A 25310-nucleotide genomic window follows, 5' to 3' on the forward strand; every position below is an offset into this window, starting at 1 on the left:
GCCCGGGGTCTTTAGTGGTGCCAGGGCGCTCTAGATCGCCAGGCTGCCCAGAGCTCCAGCCCTCCACACCCGCCATGCTCACTTCAGGCTCCAAGTTGTTTCATCCTTTGAGCTCAGATTTGGATCCTGCTAGGAATGGACCTTCCAGAATGATCAGAGATTTCGATTTTTCAACGCCATGCTCACTTCAGGCTCCAAGTTGTTTCATCCTTTGAGCTCAGATTTGGATCCTGCTAGAAATGGACCTTCCAGAATGATCAGAGATTTCGATTTTTCAAAACAAAGACGAATTCGTGACTTTACCTCCAACGTGCCTGCATTTCTGTAAGAAAATAATCTAAGTAATTCATTTTCAGAAATAATTCAGGCCCAGCCCAAAAGTTGTCTGACTGGTTCAACCCATTGCCAGGGGATCGCTGAATATATAAAGTTCTCCTTGAGATGGTAATGAGTTACCAGCCCTTTATTGTTCTCTTCATTTGCTAGTGTTTCTCCTTTCGCAGGATTTCAGCAGGCCTCTTTTGCGGGCTTGTCCTGAGCCCTCAGACAAACAAATTTTTTACAAGGCCGTAGTAAATTGGGGTAATCTTAGACGTCATCAGGGAAGATTGTGTATCCTGTAGTACTCTCGGCCAATGAGGAGGCGGGGGCAGGGACTTCCCCACTAAGGAATAAATTGCTTGCTAGAGCCCTTTTCCGTGCCTGCCCTTCAGAAACCTGAACTTTGCAAGGCCATAATTAAAGTCTTGGTTCGCTGTACCTCGTGTCTCCTAGTCCATCCTTTGGCCTTGGATGGGTGAGGGCATTTCTAACAATTTCCTCCTTTCGTTGGCAGGGAATAAGAAAGAGGGAGAAAGAAGCTGCTTGAAGGGTTCTTTTACTTTTTTAATCCCAAATGGGACAAAGACTTCCAACACTCTGCCAGTTTTAAGCTTTAAGAGTATCTCCTCTCCCAAGAAGGGAGGACAGGGGACCTGGAGTCGAGGTACGCCCTGCCCTGCCTCCTGGGCTTCTAAGAAGACTTGCTGGGACACAAAGCTGTGGAGTTATTTAAGCCCAAAGGCCTCATACCACAGTTCAGTCCAGGAACTGGAGGCACCAGGACCCCAGCGGGCGGGCGGGCAGGTGGGCAGGTGGCCAGAGGGCCCTCTCGTACCTAGTGCGGACACTCCCCTCATCTTTCTTTGCCCTCTCCCCTGCCCCGCAGTGGGTCTGAGAGTCGGAGCTGCAGCAGAAGAGGTGGATCGGGACTATGGGGTGCTCTGGAGAAGGGCTCAGAGAACTTGACCTCCCACCCTCCAAGCTTCCCAGCCCAGCTCAGGGATGGGTGTGGGGAGGGCAAGGGAGATCTCTGGTCTGTGCCACCATCTGCGGGAGCCTGAAATGCGGATGGGAGAACCAAGCCCAAAATAGAGAACCAGCAATAGATTTTAAGCCTATGAGAATTTAATTTATGATATGTGATAAAGGTAGCAACTTGATTCACTGTGAGAATGGTAGTTCACTTAATAAATAGTGCTGGTGAGATAGGAGATGCTTACTTTCCATGGGTTCAGCTTTCAGGACACACCTCTGGGTTTCAAGCGACTCCCCAAGGTCTCAAGCCCCTCTGCCATGCCCTCCCCTATAGGAGAGTTACTGTTGCTAGTTGGACCTGTTTTTGGCACCAACGCAGGGAGAGTGAGATCACAAGGGACAGACTTATGCAAATCTAGTAGCTGAGCATACTCAGTAAAAGGAATTTCTACCTGCTTATAGGACCCCAAGTCCAAGCATGCTCAGTGGAAGGGAGTTTATCCTTTGAATGACCTTCCGCTCCAGGCCCAAAAGAGCACAGAATATTCTTGAACATGTCTGGTGCATGTGATGGGATTTGCCAATGAACATGCCCTGAAAGGAGAACAACTGAGCATATATAAGACCAGGTTACCTAACGGGGAACTACAGCCTTAGTTGAATATTTATTAGATAATATGAATATGCATCAGATAGTTAAACTATAAAAGTGGAATCCCAGTAGGAAGGGGGTTGTTGCTGACTTTCAGGGGGCCAACCCACACTTTGCCAGCTGAGGTGTGTATGCTTTATTTCTGTGTTAGGCTACTTCAACCTGCACTTTGTACCAAACTTTAAGTGTGTGTTTCTTTGCGTTAAACTTGGTGTGGGCCCTGCTCAGTGTCTGGAGCTAGGCCACATTCTCTCGGTGAAATCTGTATCTCTTATTTGTTACATCAAACTTGTTCTCACTTTCTGCTGTGACTCTGCTCTTGAATTCTTTCCTGTGGTGGAGTCAAGAACCTGGTAAGAGGACAGGGTGGGTTGAGGCCGGCTGTGGGACCTCCCCAGACCCTCTCCTCTGGGAATTTAATTTATGGTATATGATAAAGGTAGCAATTTGATTCAATGTGAGAAAGGCTATTCACTTAATAAATAGTGCTGGTGTATTTATTTGACTATCAGTCTAGAAGAAACTCAGTCCCTTGGTTCTTGGCATATACAAAAATAGGTTGAATTGTTAAAGAAATATTAGGGGGAAGTTTTTCTAGGCTTTTTTTTTTTTTTTTTTTAAACGGGACATTATCCTAAGCTACAGTTTCTGGTAAACTAATCGAATAAAATCTTACCATTTAAAATGTATATAACCCTTAACACAGCAATGCTCCCTTGGACATCTAGCCCGCAGAAGTAAAAGCACCTATACAAGAGAAATCTGTAAGGGAAAAAAATGTGTCCCAGTGGGAAGCCATGCATTGTTTAAGACCATCCTTTCTAGGTTGATTTTGATTCTGTGGAGTGTCTGAGGCATTTCTAGTCTTTGGGCTATTTTACAACTCTGTAAATTGGAAATAACTGATAACAATGCAAAATAACTCTTGTCCCTGGACATGTAAATACATTCTGTTCCCTGAAGATTCAATTGACCAACCTCTCTAACTGTGAAATTGTCCAATTTTGCCTCTATTTACACGTTCATTTTTCTATTCCTCATCTATAAATGTCTGTACTTTGGATTGTCCTTTGAACTGGTTTTAACATCTTTATCACTGCCTCATTAATAATGAATTAAATAAACTACTTAATACATGTTCGTTTTATATCTCTATGAGAATCATGATTTTGCCTTTTTAAAAATTATCCTTTAACAATACAACTGCGGTGGCATTTGTGGTGGCAAAACAAAACACCAAACCAACTATGACTCTTGAATGATAAAGGAATGACTGAGTGGTCCATGGTCCCCTCGAAAGATGTCCATAGGTTGTAATTTTAAAAAGACATTAAGAAACTAATATACATGGTAGGATCCCATTTTTGTTTTTAAAAAGGAAAAACCCATTAGTATGTGTATGTTTGCATATTTTTTTGTGAGCATAATTTCCGTGTCCATTGTTGTGGGTGGATATACACAATGTTGTGTATCTCCATGTGGAGTTGGATAAGGATTAATGGGCAAGATCATTAACTTAAAAAATTATTATGGGGCCAGCCCGGTGGTGCACTGGATAAGTGCACCGCTTGGGAAGCACGGCGGCGCTCCCGCCCGAGGGTTCGGATCCCACATACAGACCGGTTCCCGCTCACTGGCTGAGCGAGGCGCGGGAGCAACGCCGAGGGTTGCGATCCCGTTGCCGGTCCCTGGTCCGGTACGGGGGCAACACTGAGGGTTGCGATCCGTTGCCGAACACGGAAAAAGACAAAAGACCAAAAAAAATATATATATATATTATTATGAAATATATCAGACATTTTAAAAAGTCATAGAACTAGCTACTGTAACAAGCACAAATATACCCCAGATAAAACTGAGTACCCATGGGTACCTCTCCTGGGCTACACTGTGCTCTCCCCTCCTGAGACCGGGTGCTCGTCATTCGTGTGCGTGCCTTCGTATTCCACTTGTATGTATGCACTCTAACATATACTATGCAAAAGTAAACATACAGTCATTTTTAAATTTTAAAATATTTTTATTTTGCATATTAAAAAACTTTATATAAATGTTGTAATATATTGAAGATATTTTTCTGGAAAAAAGTTTGTCTTAACATGAGGTTTTTGTGATTGACCCAGGTGTGTGTGTGTATATATATATATATATATATACATGAGGTATTCAGGAAGTTTGTGGAAAGATTTGCATTACCTTTCAATTTTATTTTTCCGTGAACTTTTTTTTTTTTTCCCTTTTTGTCTTTCTTTCGTGACCGGTAATGGGATCGCAACCCTCGATGTTGTGCCCGCACTGCGCTCAACCAGTGAGCGGACCGGTCTCTATGTGGGATCCGAACCCTTGGTGGGAGCGCCACACTTTACTGAGTGCACCACCGGGCCGGCCCTCCGTGAAATTTTTGAAGCATCTATGTGTGTGTGTATAAATATAATATTTACCTTTTTCTTTAGAGTAGCTTATTACAAAAAGCATATATGACTTTTGTAACTTACAAAATGCCAGTTAAGATTTTTTGTTTTTAATTAAAGAGCTTTCCTGAGGGACACAAGAGAAGTCTGAAAGAAATGACAAGACACAACTTGTGTTTGGATAAGAAAATTAAACATTTTAAAGGTATCGATAATCCTTAATATACTGTGGTATTTGTACCGAAATAGAGAAACTAATTGATGGAAAAGAATTAGGAGTCCACAATTGTCCTGTGTATATATGGGGACATAGTATATGAAAAATATGATTTTACAAATCAATGGGGCAACGTTAGACTATCAAATAAATGATATTGGAACAACTAGCTAGCTGGTCGAGGGGAAGTTAAATGACTATTTCACTGCATGTAGTAAAATAAATTTCAGATGATTCAAGGCATAACATTTTGATCTAAATAGTAAAGAAAACATGGGTGAAGCCAGTAAAAATAGATTTCTCACCTGAGGTTTCTTGTCTGAACCACTGAATATGGAAAATGAACTGAGTGGCTAATTTCTAAATTCGACCAATTTTACACAACTGGTATCATTATAGATGTTTAAGATAGAAGTTTCATTACATACAATAGGTGCCTAGGGAGTTAAGGTTTAATTCTCTCAGGAAACCCTCACTGAGAAAGGCTAAAAACCAAATAACAAACTGAAACAATAGTTGTGACAAATATGAAGAGGTATTCATATCCCTAAAACGCAAAGCTCTCCAGCACTAATAAAAGATGACTGTATCAATATACAAATACACAAATAACTCAGGAGCAGTGCAGAAAAGAAAAAAAAATAAACGTTAAACTATTTTAACTCTCACTAGCAATTAATAAGAATTAAAAAATAAGCAACAAGGAGACATCACTCTCAGCAAATTGTCAAAAATGTTAAAGGTCAACAAGGATGTGCTGAAGCCAACGCTCGGTACTTTTGGTGGAATGCTAACTAGTGGGATGTTTCTGGAAGGCAGGTAGCCCAAGGAGACAATTAGATAGGAGTGCAGATGTGTAATACAGGAATGTCGACTTCAGACTTTTTTATAATATGTATAAAAATCTACAGGCAACGTGAGTATTCATCACTAGATGTCTGTATACTAAGGATTCTTCTATGGACCCGTCAGTAAGGGAAGTAAGCCTCTATGTAAATAAGTGAATTGCGAGTGAGGTCTAAGTACACTAGAAGCAATGTGGTATAAAGTGGTCCCACCAATTAGCTACCTTATATTTCTTTTGGGAGGGCTCAGACCAAGGCACTTCATGGCAGGTGCTTTCCTGGCAATGACCTCTTATGAGGCTCAGATGGTTTGCTCTTGGAAAAGTTTGCCCTAAATCAAATGTTTTCTTCTCCACCAGAAACCACATATGTTAAAACATGCAGATGATTTAAGTTAGGTTGAAGACTTCCACAGGGCAAGCTAAGCAGGTCTCACTTATGTATTTTTTGTAAAACATTGGAGAGCCACTTCTTGATGTTCAGATTTGCAAAGTTCTATTGGAAATGAGAAAGACTAGAGCTAAGGGAACCAGTGAGGACGACAGGTCACGGGGTTAGGAACAGAACACGGGGTTAGGAAAAGCAAAGTGTCTGCTGGAATGAAAGGAAAGGAATGAACTCAAGAGATATTTCTAGGACAGAATGAACAAAAGTTAATGACTGATTGGGATGGAGGGCAGGGCGATGGGGAAGGGATATATAGTAGACTGTAAATCAAAAGCCTTATTGAAATCAGCTAGAAAGAGCTGGGATGAAGTTCTTCCATCATGATATCCATGAATGAAGCCCTTTAAGTTCTATCTCTTTTAATCATCTCCGTTCACTAGCGGCAACAACTGTCTCCATCTATATCCACCCATCACCTCCATTGAGAGTTTTAAACCTATGGCTTCCAGTAGTTCCCCTCCCTGAATTCTCTCAGTTAATCACCTCAGTGAGAATTCACTATGATCCCCCATTTTTCAATTTCCAATCTCCGAGCTGCCCCCTCACCATATTTCTGCTTCACCCTTACAAGGAAAGGAAGCCATCTGGTTTTCTCTGTGTTTCATGAGGGCACAGGCTGGGGATCACCTTATTGGCACTTGTTTGATCTTAGTTCCAGGACCTTGGTGGCTCAAGGCTGAGGGGAAGCATGGGTGGGGGTGGGGGGCAGGGAAGATGCCCAGTGGGAGTTGGGTGCAAGGTCGGGTACCAGTCCTCAGATTGGTGTTGTAGAGCAAAGGAACCACCCATGGAGGGCTGGGAGGGAAGGGCATGGTTGTAGGGGTGAGGGAAGCAGGTCACCGGTGGAGGTGGTGTTGCGTAGGAATAGGGGCAAGCAGAGGACTCAGGCAAGAAACCAGAAAATGTGGCAGGAGACAGATGGGCCAGTGGCTGGAGCAGTGACCGCTCTTGCTTCCGTTGCTTAGCTCTGCGGTTCTGGAACCAGACCTGAGGAGAGGGGAGAATAGCCACATCAGAGCCCCATCTCAAATAGGTGGCCCAGTTGCATGCGACCTGCCTCCTCCAATAACAGGAGGTACAGGTACAGCGTCTTCCACATCACCAGAGGAGGTAAAGCTCTTCCAGAAAGCATGGCTGAGCCAGGTCTACTGACAAAGTGAAACCCACATCCTTACCCACAAGCTGCATCTAAATTTGCCCAACTTCTACTTTGGGTGAGTAAGAAATGTCAACTTCCAACAAGAAGGAGAAAAATACGATACGATGACATTTTCCCTACCCAGAGAATGGGAAATTTCTCCTAGGGTTAAGTTGAGAGATAAAGACTATAGATAAGTTTAATTGTTATAGATAAGGTTGGATTTAGGGTAGGGTTTATATTTGAAGTTAACTAACGTGGTGGTTAGAATTGGGGGAGCATTGGGCTGGTTGAGTTCCAGTTGGCTATGGTCAGGGACAAGGTTACGTATGTATGTGACAGTGAAAATTGAATTTCTGTTGGAATTCACATCACTATTAAAACTGGAGGTAAGTGTTGAAATTCAAGTTAGATTAGGATAGAGCTAGAGTTAAACTCGGGTGATATGCACAGTGCAGATGAGGTTACGTTGACCTTTGCTTGAGGCTTAAGTTCTAATGAACATTTAGGTTAGGGTTCTAATGCCAGTCTACATCCAGGCAGTCCCCCAGCATCAAAGAAATCTGTATTTCTTCCCTGAGGGAGGGGGGGTCTCGGGGCATCACCTGGATTCTGGCCTCGCTGAGCCCGGTGTCCCGAGCAAGACCCTCTCGGGCCCAGATGTCAGGGTACTGGTTCCTTCCAAAGGCTGCCTCCAGCTGTTCCAGCTGTGCTGGGCTGAAAGTGGTGCGGTGGCGGCGTCGGGAGTGTGGGCGGCCCCTCTGTCCTCCTTGCGGGGAGAGCCTTGGTCTCCCCACTCCTGAACCAGAGAGCCTCCTGCAGGACTGAGTGCTCATGTCTGAGGAGGGAGGGGAGGGAAGAGTCACTTCTGAGTGGAAGTGCTCTTCCATGCTCCTGCCTGCATCCAGCTCAGCCTCAGCCCCTGCTTTACCTCTGAGTCCCCTGACCAGGCTGTGCTCTGCACACAGGGCTCACCCCTCCCTGCACATCCCGGGCACGCTCGCTCTGTCTGCCTGACAACTCCACTGCATGCCCACTTCCTGCTGCACTCCCCCACGTACGTGCACCCACGACCCTCCTGGGTCTCACCCTGGGGGTCTTGCTGTTGTTTGTTCCCTGATCTCATGGTCCACATGCAACTTATGCCTTCTTTATACTGCTCCCATCCTCCTGCACCCCTTGCCTGGGGAGGTGAAGCATTCCCCCCTCTTCCACCCAGACACACCCTCCCCTCACGTACTTTTCATCTTCTCCCTGCCCCTGCCCTGGCCGGGCCAGCAGGCTGCAGGAACCTGAGCTCGTGGGAAAGGCTTGTCTCTCCTTCCCACAGGCTCACTAAGCCCCCTCAGTAATTAGTCTGAGAGCAGGGGGAACAGAGAACAGGGAGGGAAAAGGAAACACCTGGAAGGCACGCACTGAGAAAAGATGTCTGGAGCTGAGGCACCCATCCCCATGGGGACCCAAGGGTGTGGCTCCCACCCAGCACTCACTGTCCACCTCGGGGGGGACACTCACACTTTCAGTCGCTGGTCTCCTGCTCCCCCCACCCCCAACTTCTCTCCCTGAGAAGGCAGTGCCTTGGGACAAACTCTGAGGTTGGGAGTGAAGGGACAAACTTCCGCTCTGTCTCTGTCCCCACCATGGTGTGTGCTGTTCCCTCCGCAGCTCCCTCACACCAGGACCCCAGTTCCCCAATCTGTAAAGTGAAGGAGTTAGACGGCCCATGCCTCCTAAGTTTCCCACAGTTTCAGCACGCTAGGATTCTATTTTTAATTTCTCCTCTTAACCTTCCTCATGGAGAACCATTGCCCCCAGGTGCCCAGGTGAGCCCCATTCCCGCTCCCCTCAAACCCCTGGAGCCACTCACCCGCCCTGGAGGTCAGAGTCCCAGGAGCTGGGCATCTCTCGGGCAGGAGGCTGCTGCAAACTCGCCCCTTCTTCTGCTTACCCTGCCGATTCCTCCCTTCTGCTTCCATGACGAGCAGCAAAGACCAAGGTGGTCCAGTCACCTGTGTCCCTGAATCTGCTTCCAGGTCAGTCCTTCTCTGCTTCTGTTGCCCTCTCTGCCTCTCGTCTCCCTCCTTCTCCCTGTTTGCACCGCTGTCTGAGTGTGTGTGTGTGTAGGTAGGTAGATACCTTTGTCTTTTCCACTGTCTGTCCTGTGTTCTAATCTTTCTCTAATTCCCTGTTCCTCCACTTGAGTGCCTTATCGTTCTGTCTTGACCTCATCCGTTTCTCTGCTTTTGTCTCTACTTTTCTCTGCCTGCCCCTTCTCTCTTTTCTGCCAGCTGACTCCTTTCCTACACCCCCAAGTCTTGGAGGAGTGACCTCCTCCTCACGCCTGTGGGCCCATCCAATCATTACCTGGTCACCAGACCCCCTTGCACAGGGGAGGATCACAAGCCGGATGAGGGAAGGTGTTCTGTTGGAGGGTCCAGGGACTGGGGCCAAGAGCTCATGTTCCCAGAGAACCCAATTCTTTTGTCCTGTTAAATCCCCTCCTGGGAGCAGGCAAGGGAAAGAGGAGAAAATGCATTCCTCCTGAGACCCTTCCTCGAAACCCCTCTGTGGGGAGGAGGAGGAAGGGGGGACAAGTGGGGGACCAGGAGCAGGGCCTGTCTGTGGGTGACACCCAAGGACCTGTTTCCAGGAAATTAAAAACTGAAAAGTCAAAAGTGCATGCTGGCCCTCCCAGAAACCCTGATATCTCTGAATATACTAGGTACGCCCTCCGGATTACCTGAACCCAATCTGTAGGATGAGTCTCCAGAACACCAAAGTTCTCAAATACCATCATCCCTCGGGATCTGCGGGGGATTGGTTCCAGGACCCCGTGGATACCAAAACCCATGGATGCTCAAGTCCCTGAATATCCCATTTTATAAAGTGGTGTAGTATTTGCATATAACCTATGCACACCTTCCTGTATACTTTAAATCATCTCTAGATTACTTATAATACTTAACACAACACCTACACATCACTTTATTCACGTGGATTCTAATAGTACTCAGTGTGTGGCAAATTCAAGTTTTTCTTTTGGAACTTTGTGTTTTGTTTTTTTTTCTGAATATTTCTGATCTGAGGTTGGATAAATCCACAGATATAGACTGGAGGGCCAACTGTACTCTCTGATTTTCTCCCCCAAATATCACTTCCTCACTCACCCCACGCCCCCAGGATACCATGACCTTTCAAGTTCACCTAGACCTTCATAAAACCCTGACCCTCAAGAGCATGTGAATTCCAGGTTCATCCTGACCCCCCCACCCCTAAACACAGGACTCAAGCTGATATTCTCATGACACCCCAACCTTCTGATTCTTCAAGAAATCCCTGACACACCCAGAGCTCCTGAGCAGTCAAGACAACCTGACAACGACAGCACTCTGTCTCTTAAGGTTACTTAGACCCAGAAAGTACATTCTGAGACCCCAGGACACACTGACTCTTTAAGGATAACCTGACATCTCAGGACTTTAGGATCCTCTGGGACACACTGAAACCCACAGACATTCTGATACCCAGAACATTCCACCTCTACTTCTGATACCCAGAAGAGTCCCTTCATCCCCTGTATTCATCCATTCTTGTTGCCTATAACAGAATACATGGAACTGGGTGATTTATAAGAAAATGAAATTTATTGCTTACAGTTTCTGAGGATGGGAAGTCCAAAGTCCATCTGGTGGTGGTGACAGTGACCCGGGGGTCTCACGTTGCAAGATGGTGGAAGCAGAGAGAGAGAGAGACAGAGACAGACTCTCCTCTTCTTTTAAAGCCCTCAGAACCACGCCCCTGACCACCATTTTTAATCCATTCACTACAGCACAATCCTACAATCCAATCACCTCTTAAAGGCCCCACCTTTCAATTACCATAATAGGATTTCCCACCCTCTTAACTGTCACAGTGGGGGCTAAGTTCCTAATATGTAAAACTTGGGGGACATAATTCAAGCTTCAGGGAATTTGGGGGGAACATAATTCAATCCACTACACCCCCCATGAGGTTTTGACCTCTCAGAACACATTTACCTAATGAAGACACACTGACCCCCCTGGAACATGATGTATCCATAGGACAGCCTGATCCCCAAGGTCATGTTAACCCCTCACACACATCCTTTAAAAAAACCCTGACAATTCAAGACAGGAAACAACTCTAGAATCTGATGCTTACAGTATGGTCCATGGATCAGCAGCAGCCATGGCACAAGGGAGCTCGTTAGAAATGCATAATCTCAGGCCCCACCCCATCCTACTGAATTGTAACGAGATTCCCAGGAAAGCTTAATGCACAGTTGTCTTAGTTAGCTCGAGCTGCATAACAAAATACCATAGACTGGGAGGCTTAAACAATAGACATTTATTTCTCACAGTTCTGGAGGCTGGAAGTCCAAATCAGGGCTGGCCAGTTCAGTTCCCTGGTGAGGTCTCTCTTCCTGGCTTGCAGACAGCTACCCTCTCACTGAGTCTTTACGTGCTGGAGAAAGACTAGCTCTGGTGTCTCTTCCTGTTTTTGTAAGGACACTAATCCCATCATGGGCCCCACTCTCATGACCTCATCTAAACCTAATTACCTCCCAAAGGCCCCACCTCCAAATATCAGTATGTTGGGGGTTAGGACTTCAACAAATAAATTTAGGAGGTCCAAACTTTCAGGCCCTAACAACAATAAAGTTGAGAAGCACTGCTCCAAGACACCAACTCTTTTCCCCCTACCCCAGGATATATAGGGACCTCCTAGACCACCCTGAACCTCATGGCAGCTATGTCCTAAAAAGACCTAGTAATGTGCAGTCAACTTAGACCTACAAGTAAACAGTGAATTGCAGTACATCCTGCTTCCTCGAAGGACCCTTATCCTACAAGAGAACTCTGACCATCTATCCAGGACAGTCAGACTTCTCCAAGATATTCTGACATTACAAAGAAACTCTGACCCAGCAACCCTGTTCTCCAAGGACACTGAGACCCTTTCAGTTTGACTCAACATCTCAGAATACCATAATCCCTCAGGAGATGGGGACTTTTGGAAGCATTTGACCTTCCAGGGTACCCCAATTCATACCCCAACACTGACCTTCAAGGAAACCTGACACCCAGAATCCTCTTACCCCACCAGAGGCAGAATGGTGTAGTGAGAAAGAGCATAGGTTCTGGAGCCGGCAGAATGGTGTAGTGAGAAAGAGCACAAGACCAGGAGCCGAATTGCCATGGGATCAAGACCCAGCTACACCATTCACTATTTACGTCATCTTGGGATAATTACTTAACATCTCTGTGTCTTAGTTTTGTCATCTGAGGATAATAATATAATCAATTCTCTTTATTTGAGGTCGTCATGGTCCATAAAGTTACCTCAAATACTGAATTAGCAAATATTGAACCATCGCTCCTAGGGGAAATAGCCTCTGGTCAGAGCATTTTTGTCAACCAATTAATATACAACTTTACATTATATGTGTTTCTATATTATGTTTGATTCTGTTCTAATCATTAAACATCGTACTCATGGCCAACAGCACTATAACACACGCCTGAACAAAGCTCACCTAACACGTGGATTTCCTCTGTAAGGCACTTCACAGTCTTCTTGCACTTAGGAACACTAGATGGCACTTCAGCACCACACTTGGAGGCCATTTTAAACATCAAAATCACCCACAGAAAGCAAAAAAATATGAATAGGCTGTGAAAAGGACCTATGAGAGAGAGCTGAGAAGAGAAAACAGAGCTTCACCCTGTTTGACCCCAGCTGTGAATGTGGCAACTGAAGTTTTTCACCACTGTGCATGCACAGGGCCACAAATGCCCACGAAAGTGTCAAAGAGTGCTGCAAATGCGTATTGATCTGGGGGTTACAAATAAATTTTAGCAAGGGGGTGAATTTGCAGATACAGAATCCATGAATAATGAGTATCAACTGAACTTACCTTGTGAAGTTGTAATGATTGAGTTAAAAGCATTTAGGACCGTACCTTGAATGTAGTAAGCACACAATAAACGTGTGCTTTATTTATCATTGTTATTATTATTATTACCATGGTCCCTAGGACACCATAACACTCAGAATCATTCTGGCCCCGTCAGATCCTTGAGTCCTTATGGCAGACAGGATGCTTTCACTTTCTAGGACAAATTGAGCTTCCAGAAAGCTTTGACCTCNGTCATCTTGGGATAATTACTTAACATCTCTGTGTCTTAGTTTTGTCATCTGAGGATAATAATATAATCAATTCTCTTTATTTGAGGTCGTCATGGTCCATAAAGTTACCTCAAATACTGAATTAGCAAATATTGAACCATCGCTCCTAGGGGAAATAGCCTCTGGTCAGAGCATTTTTGTCAACCAATTAATATACAACTTTACATTATATGTGTTTCTATATTATGTTTGATTCTGTTCTAATCATTAAACATCGTACTCATGGCCAACAGCACTATAACACACGCCTGAACAAAGCTCACCTAACACGTGGATTTCCTCTGTAAGGCACTTCACAGTCTTCTTGCACTTAGGAACACTAGATGGCACTTCAGCACCACACTTGGAGGCCATTTTAAACATCAAAATCACCCACAGAAAGCAAAAAAATATGAATAGGCTGTGAAAAGGACCTATGAGAGAGAGCTGAGAAGAGAAAACAGAGCTTCACCCTGTTTGACCCCAGCTGTGAATGTGGCAACTGAAGTTTTTCACCACTGTGCATGCACAGGGCCACAAATGCCCACGAAAGTGTCAAAGAGTGCTGCAAATGCGTATTGATCTGGGGGTTACAAATAAATTTTAGCAAGGGGGTGAATTTGCAGATACAGAATCCATGAATAATGAGTATCAACTGAACTTACCTTGTGAAGTTGTAATGATTGAGTTAAAAGCATTTAGGACCGTACCTTGAATGTAGTAAGCACACAATAAACGTGTGCTTTATTTATCATTGTTATTATTATTACCATGGTCCCTAGGACACCATAACACTCAGAATCATTCTGGCCCCGTCAGATCCTTGAGTCCCTACCTTGAATGTAGTAAGCACACAATAAACGTGTGCTTTATTTATCATTGTTATTATTATTATTACCATGGTCCCTAGGACACCATAACACTCAGAATCATTCTGGCCCCGTCAGATCCTTGAGTCCTTATGGCAGACAGGATGCTTTCACTTTCTAGGACAAATTGAGCTTCCAGAAAGCTTTGACCTCAGGACCTTATAGTCAGCATGATAGCTTGAGCTCACAATGGCTCCATGACTCTCCAGGATACCCAGACCACAAGGACATGGTGAGATTTGGAAAACTCTGACCTTTTAAGAAATTTACTGACTTGACAAAATCTAGACACTCAAGGGCATCCTGCCTTCCTGCCCATACAGAGCCCCTAGTTTAATCTTGCAAAGGTCACACTGACACTGAAAAACCACTCCATCCTGCAACCCAACCCAGGACCACACGAGCCTGGACAATAGGACAGTTTGATGTAAAGACATATCTTGATCTACCAAGACACCCTGACCGTCCAGTGTGCCCTTGGCCATGAAGATATCTTCATTCCAGGACACTCTAACCTTCCAGAGCTCTCTGTCTCAGCCCTAGACTTCCCAATCGGCACCCTAATCATTGCCATAACCCCCCTCCCCCAACACACAGGCAGCCCAGAACAACTCTGACCCATGAGGATCCCCTGAATCCACAAGGCAATTATTCTAACCCTCAAGAAATGTTGGCCTCTCAAGGAAACCATTCCCTGCAAGACTCTCATATATAATACGTAACATCCCCTGAACTGCCAAGACATCTTGACTTCTTGGATACTCTCAATCCTGCCTAGCATACTCTGCTCCTCGAGGACCCTCTGATTCCTGAAAACACTCTGATTGTATGAGTACAAGGACACCTTGACACTCTACTCCATGCCAGGTCCATTCAAGCCTATCCAAACCTCAAGGACCACCAGATTTCCAGAAAACCTTGATCTCCTTAGGACATCTGATTTACATACATTCATATATGAAAGGGATATGCTGATCTACCTGAAAACCTTGACATCCAGAACATCTGGAGTCTCTGAGTCACCCAGCCAAACCAACCTCCAAAACATTCTGACTCTATGAAAACAGTTTGATCTTCCAGGACACTCTGACCTCAAAGTTATTGATATTATAAGGACCCTTCAAGAATGTCCTGAGACAAGGTGAACATACAGGACACTACTCTGACCATCCAAGTACCTTCCGAGACCCCAGTCAATCAGTTCTCTATAAGGACACATTGATTCCCCTGGACAACATAAACCCTAGTTTACTCTGAGCATATGAACACCCTGCCTTCTAAGTTATTTGACCATAGAATGTTAATGACTCAAGACAATCTGACTCTCTCTTAGCCATACAAAGTTACTCAGACCTTCCAGTTCATCTGATACCTCAGGAAACTCTAACCCAATGAAGGAGATAATCAAAATGATACAGGTTTTCCAAACTCACTGCTTTGGGGTAAGAACTCGATGTTGACATCTTGTTCTTAAGTTAAACAATGTATGTGGTTACAGCTGCTGATTTATTGATTAATACATAACCTGCTGATTTTGAATAAGTCACTTGGCTGTTGTTAAGAATAGCTGAAGCTTGAAACTTCTGCTTCAGGATGCATGTAGATGCTTTGGCGAGCATGTTATAATCAGTAACCAATGGTTGTGATTTTTGTGTTCCATGAAAAAAGGACAACTGTACCTGCAGCTTTCCACCTCCCTTTTGAAACTTGCCTATAAAATGCCTCTGCTTATAGCAGACTTTGGAGCACTTTTCAACTCTGTTTCCTCACATTTGGTTCCCAACAGACTTCTCTAAATATCTTTCACCCCAACAGCCTTAATTTCAGTTGAAAAACACTGCAAGGACACCCTGACTATCTAGTTCACTGTGACTTTGCAGAAAACACGGATCATCCAAAATACACTGAACACCCAAGAAATTCTGTCCCTTAAGGACACTCTGATCTTAGGGCACCCTGCAAGTCAGATTGTCTGAATTCAAATTCTGGAACCAACCCTTAACTTTCTGTGTGATCAGGAGCAGGTTATTTATTCAGTTTAAGCCTCATCTTTCTCATTTGTGAAATAAGCACAACACTATAACATTCCTTCTGTACTCTGGGTAGGCACAAGTAATTAGTCTTACAACACTCTGTCATTAGAAAGAATCAAAGTTTTGTTTAGCTCATCTGTTCAGAAGGGACAATGCAAAGATATCTAGTGTATTGAAAAAAGGGCAGTATATAAGGCATGTGAGTAGAATTGTGTCCCAGAAAGGAGGTATTGACCTTGACCTATAGATTAAAAGAAAGGAGAGACAGCTGACATAGCAACTAATGCAACAAGCAGAACTTGTTTGGATCTTGATGTAAACAACTCAATTGTAAGAAAGAAAAAGGGAGGAGGAGAGAATTGGAGAAATTTAAACCTGTTTAGTGTTTGATTATATTAAGGAATTTTTGATTTTTAAAATGTGATTATATACTGCAGTTATGCATTTTATAAAATAGTTCTTATAGAGACACATACTGAAATACATACAGATGAATGCTATGATGAAGAGGATAGGCTCATATTAAGATAATTTATTGTATCAACAGAAAAAAATGATTATTTAGCGTTCGATAAAATGCAACACTTCTTCATAATTTTTAAATGATTTAACTATTAGCAAACTATTTACCCTAATAAAGGTTATCCATTAAAATCTTTAAGATATCTCAATTAAAATTATCTGTCAAAAACCTGTCATTCTTAAATAATAAAACATAATTAACATTCTCCTAAAGTCAGGAAAAAGACAAGACTGGCTGCCCATACCCCCACTACTCAACATTGTCTTGGATGGCCTAGCCAATCCAGTTAGAAATGAAATAGAAAAAAGAGGTATAAGGATTTGAAAAAAAGAGAAAATTGTTTTAATTATTTATGGATTATATCTCTGTCAGTATAAACATTCAACAGCATTTACAAAAGATTATTAGAACTAACAGGACAGACCAAATGTTTCTAGATGCACAATTAGAAAACAAAATTAATTGCATTTATATATACCAGTAATAGCTAATTAAATAATGCAACAGAAAAAAAAATTTCCAGCAGTACACAGCAATCAATAGCATTAAAGATGCACAAGAAATTTAGAGGATAAAAATGTTGTGAAATGATACTAAAGAACAAAAAAAAAAAGACTCAAATAAATGAGAAAATAGTCCATTGATAGAAGATTCAGTATTGAAACGGGTTAATTCTCTCCTAAATTAATCTATACATTTGATATAATTTCAATCAAAATCTAAAAGATCTTGAATGACTGATTTTAAAATATATGTGGAAAAGTCAAGATCCCAAAGCCAAAATTATTTTAAAATAACAAACAAATAATCAAATAAACAAAAAGTAAGAAGGGGAAATCTGTCCTCTCAAATATGAATATGGTTATAAAACAGATTATAATTATGACAGATCAGGCAGAAATAGAAAAGATTAAAAGAGCAAAACAGAGAACCCAGAGACAGACCCAATAAAAGACAGGACCTTAATATATTATACAGTAGACTTTATTAATCAACAGGGAAACAGTTCCACAAATGATGTTGCATTATTTAGCTTTCCAAATAGAAAAAAAAGGAAGATAAAAATGTATATCTCACTATGAATATGCCCACTGTGCATTCTGAATGCTGAGATTTAATCAGAACATAGAGAAGACCCCTCTTCCCCACTACCATTATGGTAACAAACCTGCAGCAAAATAACAGGTGGGAGAGTTCAAGAGACAGACTCTTTCTGTGGATCAGCACAAAAGGAAGAAGACCCAAAGCCCAAAACAAAGGTGCCAGAGGAATTTGGAGCTCCTGGTTTCCATAACACCACCACCCTTCAGCATTGGTAACCATTGGAAAAACAAACCTCAAACCCAGCCCAGCTCCTGGCTAGATGAACACAGATCTTCACATTAATGGCCTGTTTACCTCATTATTTACTGTCCTATACAACATGTCTAGCTTTCCACAAAAAGTAACAAATCATCTAAAAAGCAAGGAAAAAAGCACAATGTGAAGAGACAATGCAATGATCAGAAACAGACTCAGATATGACAGAGATGTTGGAAATATTAGACAGGGAATTTAAAATAACTATGATACTATATTAAAAAGCTCTAAAAGAAAAGATTAACAGAATGCAAGATCAGATGGGTAATTTCAGCAGAGAGATGGAAACCGTAAGAAAGAATAAAACCCATAGTAACAGAAATGAATAATGTCTTCCATCATCTTATCAGTAGACTTGATACAGCTGAGAAAAGAATTAATGAACTTTATTTTATTTTATTTTTTTCGTGTCCGGCAATGGATCACAACCCTCAGCGTCGCACCCGCACCGGACCAGGACCGGCAACGGGATCGCAACCCTCGGCGCTGCCCCCAGACCTCGCTCAGCCAGTGAGCGGGAACCGGTCTGCATGTGGGATCCGAACCCTCGGCGGGGGCGCCACCGCGCTCACAAGTGGCACACTGTAGCAGTGCGCCACCACGCCGGCCCCAGAATTAATGAACTTTAAAAAGATAATTCTCTATTAAAAATATTAATAATGGGGCCGGCCCGGTGGCGCACAGGATAAGTGCGCCGCTTGGGAAGTGCGGCGGCGCTCCCGCCCGAGGGTTCGGATCCCACATACAGACCAGTTCCCGATCACTGGCTGAGCGAGGCGCGGGAGCGACCCCGAGGGTTGCGATCCCGTTGCCGGTCCCCGGTCCGGTACGGGGGCAACACTGAGGGTTGTGATCCGTTGCCGGACACGGAAAAAAGACAAAAAAAATATATATATTAATAATGTAGTGAAGGGCTTATAACATATGTAAAGATGAAATATATGATAACAGAGTACAAAGGTTAGAAGAAGAGAAATGGAAGTATACTATTGCAAGTCTTGTATTATACATGAAATGATATTATATTAATTTAAGGTAGAATGTGGTAAGTTAAAGATGTGTACCATAAACCCTAAAGCATTAACTGCCTATAGAGGAAAGGTGTCAAACCAATAAACTAAACTTCTACCTTTAAAAACTAGCAGAATAAGAAAATGAAACCTAAAGAAGGCAGGAGAAAGAAAATAACAAAGATTAGAGTATGAGTCAATGAAATAGAAAACAGACAGATCACAGAGAAAATTAATGAAACTGAGGGGTGATTCATTGACAAGATGAATGAAATGTAAACCTCTAGCAAAAATAATCAGGAAAAAAAGAGAAGACACCAATTGTCAATATGAGGATTGAGAGAGGTAAATCAGTATAGATTCTATGGATATTAAAAGGATAGTAAGAGAATATTATGAACAACTTTATGCCAATAAAATTGATAAATTAGATAAAATGGGTAAATTTCATGGATGGCACAAACTACCAAAGCTAACTCAAGAATAAATAAATAAGTTAAATAACTTTATATCTAATTAATAAATTAAATTTGCAGCTAAAAATCTTCGTACAAGGAAAACTTCAGGCCCAGATGGCTTTACTGGTGAATTCTATTGAACTTTTAAGAAATAGATAATAAAATCCTACATACATTCTTTAAGAAAATGAAAAAGGTGTGAATACTTTCTAATTCATTTTATAAAATGTTATAAGAAAAGAAAATAATAGGCCATTATCTTTTATGAATATAGATTCATTAATCCTAAACAAAACTTTGGAAAATCAAATCCAACAGTATTTAAATTGGATAATGTCTCCCAACCAAGTGGGCTTTATCCCTGGAATTCAAGGCTAGATTAACTTTAGAAAATCAACCAATGTAATTGACTATATTAGCAAATAAAAAAGGGAAACTGTATGATTATTCCAACTGTATTCTATCCCATAGAAAGAGCAATAGATAAACTTAACATACATTCCTGATAAAACCATTCTGCAAAATAGGAACAGAAGGGATTTTCCTGACCTGGTAGAAGGCATATATGAAAAATCTACGAAAAGGGAAACTGTATGATTATTCCAACTGTATTCTATCCCATAGAAAGAGCAATAGATAAATTTAACATACATTCCTGATAAAACCATTCTGCAAAATAGGAACAGAAGGGATTTTCCTGACCTGGTAGAAGGCATATATGAAAAATCTACGAGAGTTCATAGTGACATTGCTTTTTGATCCATCAATGTTGGCTCTTCCCATCATTATGAAGCAGAATTCACCAAGCATTGGATTGTTCACCCACTAATTGGGAACTTGAGCTGGGATTAGATGGTCATAAGAAAGGTTAGTTTTACCCTACTGGTGATATGGTGTTCCCTTGGTAATCCTGCTCAGTACAATAGCAACCACAGGCTCAGACATTTGGTGTATGTGCTTGGCTGAGGAGCCAATGGGGTTACTGTCTGTGGAATTATGACTGACTGCCCCTAAGAAAGAATCCCACCCAGGCAGAATGATATGGCAGCACCATAGGGCCTTGGTCAGCTTTGGATAGTCAGTCCCCCACCATCCCCACCATGTGCCAACACACCCATGCAGCATGCCCCACCAAGCACTAGGACCAGGGTCCGGTGCAAAGAGACCTTTGTTCTGGGAACCTGGGAATGGCTGGAAAGGCAGCCACCCCTCACCCTTCATGAAATGCACATTTGTAGGTAACCTGATGCTAAACCATTTGTAGACAACCTGCTTCTGGGTCAAGGTTTCATATGCAGCAGAGCAGCTATTGAAAGTCAGCCCTTGACACAAGTGTTTGTAAAATAAATTTTTAAAATATATTCTTTTAAAAAAGCCAAAAAAATTAACAAGAAAAATAAGGGGGAAAAATGAAGAAAATCTAAGAGAGCTAACAGGTAACCTAAAGAGCACTAACATCAATCACAGGTATTCCAGAAGAGCAGAAAAAAGGAAAAAGTATTGAAAATATATTCAATGAAAAATAGTGAAAAACTTCCCAGGTATAGGGAGAGATGTGGACCTTCATATTCAAGAGGCTCAAAGATCCCCAAACAGATTCAATTCAAAAAGGTCCTCTCCAAGACGCATTATAGTCAAACTGGCAAAATTCAAAGACAAGGAGAGAATCCTTAATGACAGCAAGAAAAAAGCATGAGGTTACCTATGAGGGAGTCCCATCCGATTAACAGCAGACTTCCCAACAGAAACTCAATAGCCAGAGAGAATGAGATAACATATTCAAAATATTAAAAGAAAAAAATTGCCAGCCAAGAATACTATACTAGCAAGGCTATCCTTCGGAAATGAAGGAGAAATAGTGTATTTCTCAGAAAGACAAAAACTGCAGAAGTTCACCACCACACAATCAGCACTACAAGAAATCCTCATGGGAGTTCTGCATCTGTCATCCAAAAAGTGGTAGTCACTACCATGAATACACAGAAAGAAAATAACCCACTGGTAGAACAAAAATGAAAACCAGAAAGAGAACGAAACTATATCTTACCACCTCAAAAACCTGGCAAACATTGACAAACAATAAAAGGAGAAGAAAGGAATAAAAGATACTTAAAACATCCAAATGAAAATCCATGAAATGCCAGGAGTAAGAAAATACCTTTCCATAATATCCCTAAATGAAACTGACTCAAAATACAGACGGTCTGATTGGATTAAAAAGCTAGACCCAGGGCCGGCCCGGTGGCGCACTGGAGAGTGCGCCCCTTGGGAGTGCAGCGGTGCTCCTGCCGAGGGTTCAGATCCCATGTGGAGACCGGTTCCCGCTTGCTGGCTGAGCGTGGTGTGGGCGCAACACCGAGGGTTGTGATCACGTTGCCGGTCCCCAGTACAGGCGCTAACCGAGAGGCGCGACACCTAGGGTTGGGTTGCGATCCCGTTACCGGTCAGTAAAAAAGACAAAAAAGGAAAAAAAAAAAAAAAGCTAGACCCAACTATATACTGTTTACAAGAGACTCACCTCACCTGATACACAGAGACTAATGGTGAAGGGATGGAAAAAAGATACCATGCAAATGGAAACAAAAAATGAGCAGGAGCTCTTATTCTTATATCAGATAGAATAAACTTTAAACCAAAAACTATAAAAAGAGACAAAGAAGGCCATTATATAATGATAAAGGGATCTATCCAGCAAGAAGACATAACAATCATAAATATATATGCACCCAACAATGGAGAACCTAGATATATAAAGCAAACACTATTAGACCTAAGGAAAGAGAGAGATCCCAATGTGATAATAGTTTGATACCTGAACACCCATCTCTCAGCATTGGACATATCATTGAGGCAACAAATCAACAGAGAAACACAGGATTTAAACTATACTTTAGACCAATGGACTTGACAGATAATTTCATGTAACAACTATAGAATATACATTCTTCTCATCAGCACATGGAACATTCTCCAGGATAGACCACATGTTAGGTCACAAATCAAGTCTCAACAAATTTTTAAAAATTGAAATCATTTCAAGTATCTTTTCAGACCACAACAGATTAAAACTAGAAATCAATAATAAGAAAAATATGGAAACTATACAAATACATGGAAATCAAACAATGCGCTCCTGAACAACCTATGGGTCCAAGAAAAAATTAAATAGGAAATCAAAAAGTTTATTGAATCTAATGAAAATAAAGATACATCATACCAAAACCTGTGGGATACTGCAAAAGGAGAATGAAGAGGGAATTTTATTGCCATAAATGCTTACATCAAAAGAGTATAAAGAATTCAAATTAACGACTTGATGCTATACCTCAAGAATAGAAAAACAAGAACAATCCAATCCCGAAATTGGTAGATGGAAAGAAATAATTATGATCCAAGCAGAACTAAATGAAATAGAGACCCACTAAACAATACAAAAGATCAATGAAATAAAAAGTTGCTTTTTTGAAAAGATAAACAAAATAGAAAAACCATTAGCTAGTGTAACTAAAAAAGAAAAAACCCAAAGAACAATAATCAGAAATAAAAAGGAGACATTACAACTGATACCACAGAAATACAATGAGTCATTAGAGACTATTATAAGCAACTATATGCCAACAAATTTGAAACTTGGGAGAAAATGGGTAAATTCGTGGACATATACAAACTACCAAGACTGAACTGAGAAGAAATAGGAAAACTGCACAGCCCAATAACAAGCAACAAGATTGAAGCACTAATCAGCAGTCTCCCAACAAAGAAAAGCTCAGGACTGGAGAGCTTTACTGCTGATTATATCAAACTTTTAAGAGGAATTAATACCCATTCTCCTCAAACTATTCCAAAAAATTGAATAGAGGCCATTCTCCCAAATTCTTTTTATGAGGTCAGCATCATCCTGACACAAAAGCCAGACAAAGATACAAGAACAAAGAAAAGAAAACTACAGGCCAATATCTTTGGTGAATACAGATGCAAAAATCCTCAAAAAAATATTAGCAAGCAGAACACAGCAACACATCAAAAAAAATTATACAACATGATCAAGTGGGACTCATCCTAGGGATATACAAAGGTGGCTCAGCATATGCAATCAAAATCCTATAAATGTGATACACCACATCAACAAAATCAAGGACAAAAACCACATGACCCTCTCAATAGACACAGAAGAAGCATTTGGCAAAATTCAACATCGCTTTATCATAAAGACTCTTAGCAAATTAGGTATGGAAGGAAATTATCTCAGTAATAAAACTACATATGACAAACCCACCAACAACATTATTTCTTAAGAATAGGAACAAGATAAGGATGTCCGCTCTCACTATTCCCATTTAACATAGTATTGGAAGTACTAGCCAGAGCAATCAGGCAAGAGAAAGAAATAAAGGGCATCCAAATCAGGAAAGATAAAGTCAAACTCTCCCTGTTTGCAGATGACATGATCCTATATATAGAAAAACATAAGGACTCCACAGAAAAACTCTTACAGCTGTTAAATGAGTCCAGCAAAATTGCAGGATACAAAACTGACACTCAAAAATCAGTAGCATTTTTATACTCCAATAATGAACTAGCAGAAAAACCAATCAAGAAAGCAAGCCCATTTATAATAGTTACCAAAAATTAAAATGCGTAGGAGTATATTTAACCAAGGAGGTGAAAGATCTCTAAAATAAGAACTGCAAACCAATGCTGAAAGAAATTAAAGGGGACACAAATAAGTGGAAAGACATACCATGCTGTTGGACTGGAAGAACCAACATTGTGAAAATGTCCATACTACCCAAAGTGATCTACAGATTCAATGCAATCCTCATCAAAATACCAATGACTTTCTTCACAGAAATAGAAAAAAGAATCCTAACATTCATGTGGAACAACAAAAGACCCCAAATAGCCTAAGCAATTTTGAGCAAAAATAATAATAAACCCAGAAGCATAACACAATCTGATTTCACATTATACTGCAAGGCTATAGAAACCAAAACAGCATGGTACTGGCATAAAAACAGACACTCAGACCAATGGAACAGAATAGAGAACCTGGAAATCAACCCGCATACTTACAGCCAACTGTTCTTCAACAAAGACAACAAATACATATATTGGGGAAAAGACTGCCTCTTCAATAAATGGTGCTGGGACTACTGGACTTGCATATGTAGAAGAATGAAACTAGAACCATACCTCATGCCACCTACCCAAATCAACTCAAAATGAGTTGAAGTCTTAAACATAAGACCTGAAGCTATAAAACTCCTAAAAGAAAACATAGGGTAAACACTTCAGGAAATAGGACTGGGCAAAGACTTTATGAATAAAACTCCAAAAGCACAGGCAACAAAAGAAAAAATAAATGAGGTTACATCAAACTAAAAAGCTTCTGAAAAGCAAATGAAACAATTAACAGAATAAAAAGAAAACCTACAGATTCAGAGAAAATTTTGCAAACCATGAATCTAACCAGGGATTAATATCCAGAATATACAAAGAACTCAAACAACTTAATGGTATGTGTGTATATATATATATATATATAATTTTTTCTTTTAACAGTGATTTTATTATTTATTTATTTATTTATTTATTTATTTATTTTTATTTCTAACTTTATTTTGTCGATATACAATGTGGTTGATTATTGTGGCCCATTACTGAAACCTCCCTCCCTCCTCCCTCCCCCCTCCCACCCAACAATGTCCTTTCTGTATGCTTGTCGTATCAACTTCAAGGAATTGTAATTGTTTTTTTTTAATTTTTTTTATTTTTTCTTTCAAGCTTTATTTTTTATTTTTATTTTTTAATTATTTATTTATTTATTTATTTTTATTTTGTCAATATACACTGTATATGATTA

At 41.3% G+C, this 25310-nt stretch overlaps 1 protein-coding gene across 1 annotated transcript; it reads right to left on the minus strand.

Annotated features, from left to right (window-relative positions):
- Window positions 1-6514: 6514 nt before the first annotated feature.
- On the minus strand, window positions 6515-8982 carry PROP1 (PROP paired-like homeobox 1). Its single transcript, XM_008563241.1, has 3 exons — window positions 8874-8982; window positions 7612-7844; window positions 6515-6855 (listed from the first exon to the last, which is right to left on the minus strand). Exons 1-3 carry the CDS (start codon window positions 8980-8982, stop codon window positions 6517-6519), a joined length of 681 nt encoding a protein of 226 aa, XP_008561463.1. The 3' UTR covers window positions 6515-6516.
- Between the last annotated feature and the right edge of the window lie 16328 nt (window positions 8983-25310).

The sequence above is a fragment of the Galeopterus variegatus genome, unplaced genomic scaffold (genome assembly GCF_000696425.1).
Source record: "Galeopterus variegatus unplaced genomic scaffold, G_variegatus-3.0.2 Scaffold12961, whole genome shotgun sequence".
NCBI classification, from domain to species: Eukaryota; Metazoa; Chordata; class Mammalia; order Dermoptera; family Cynocephalidae; genus Galeopterus; species Galeopterus variegatus.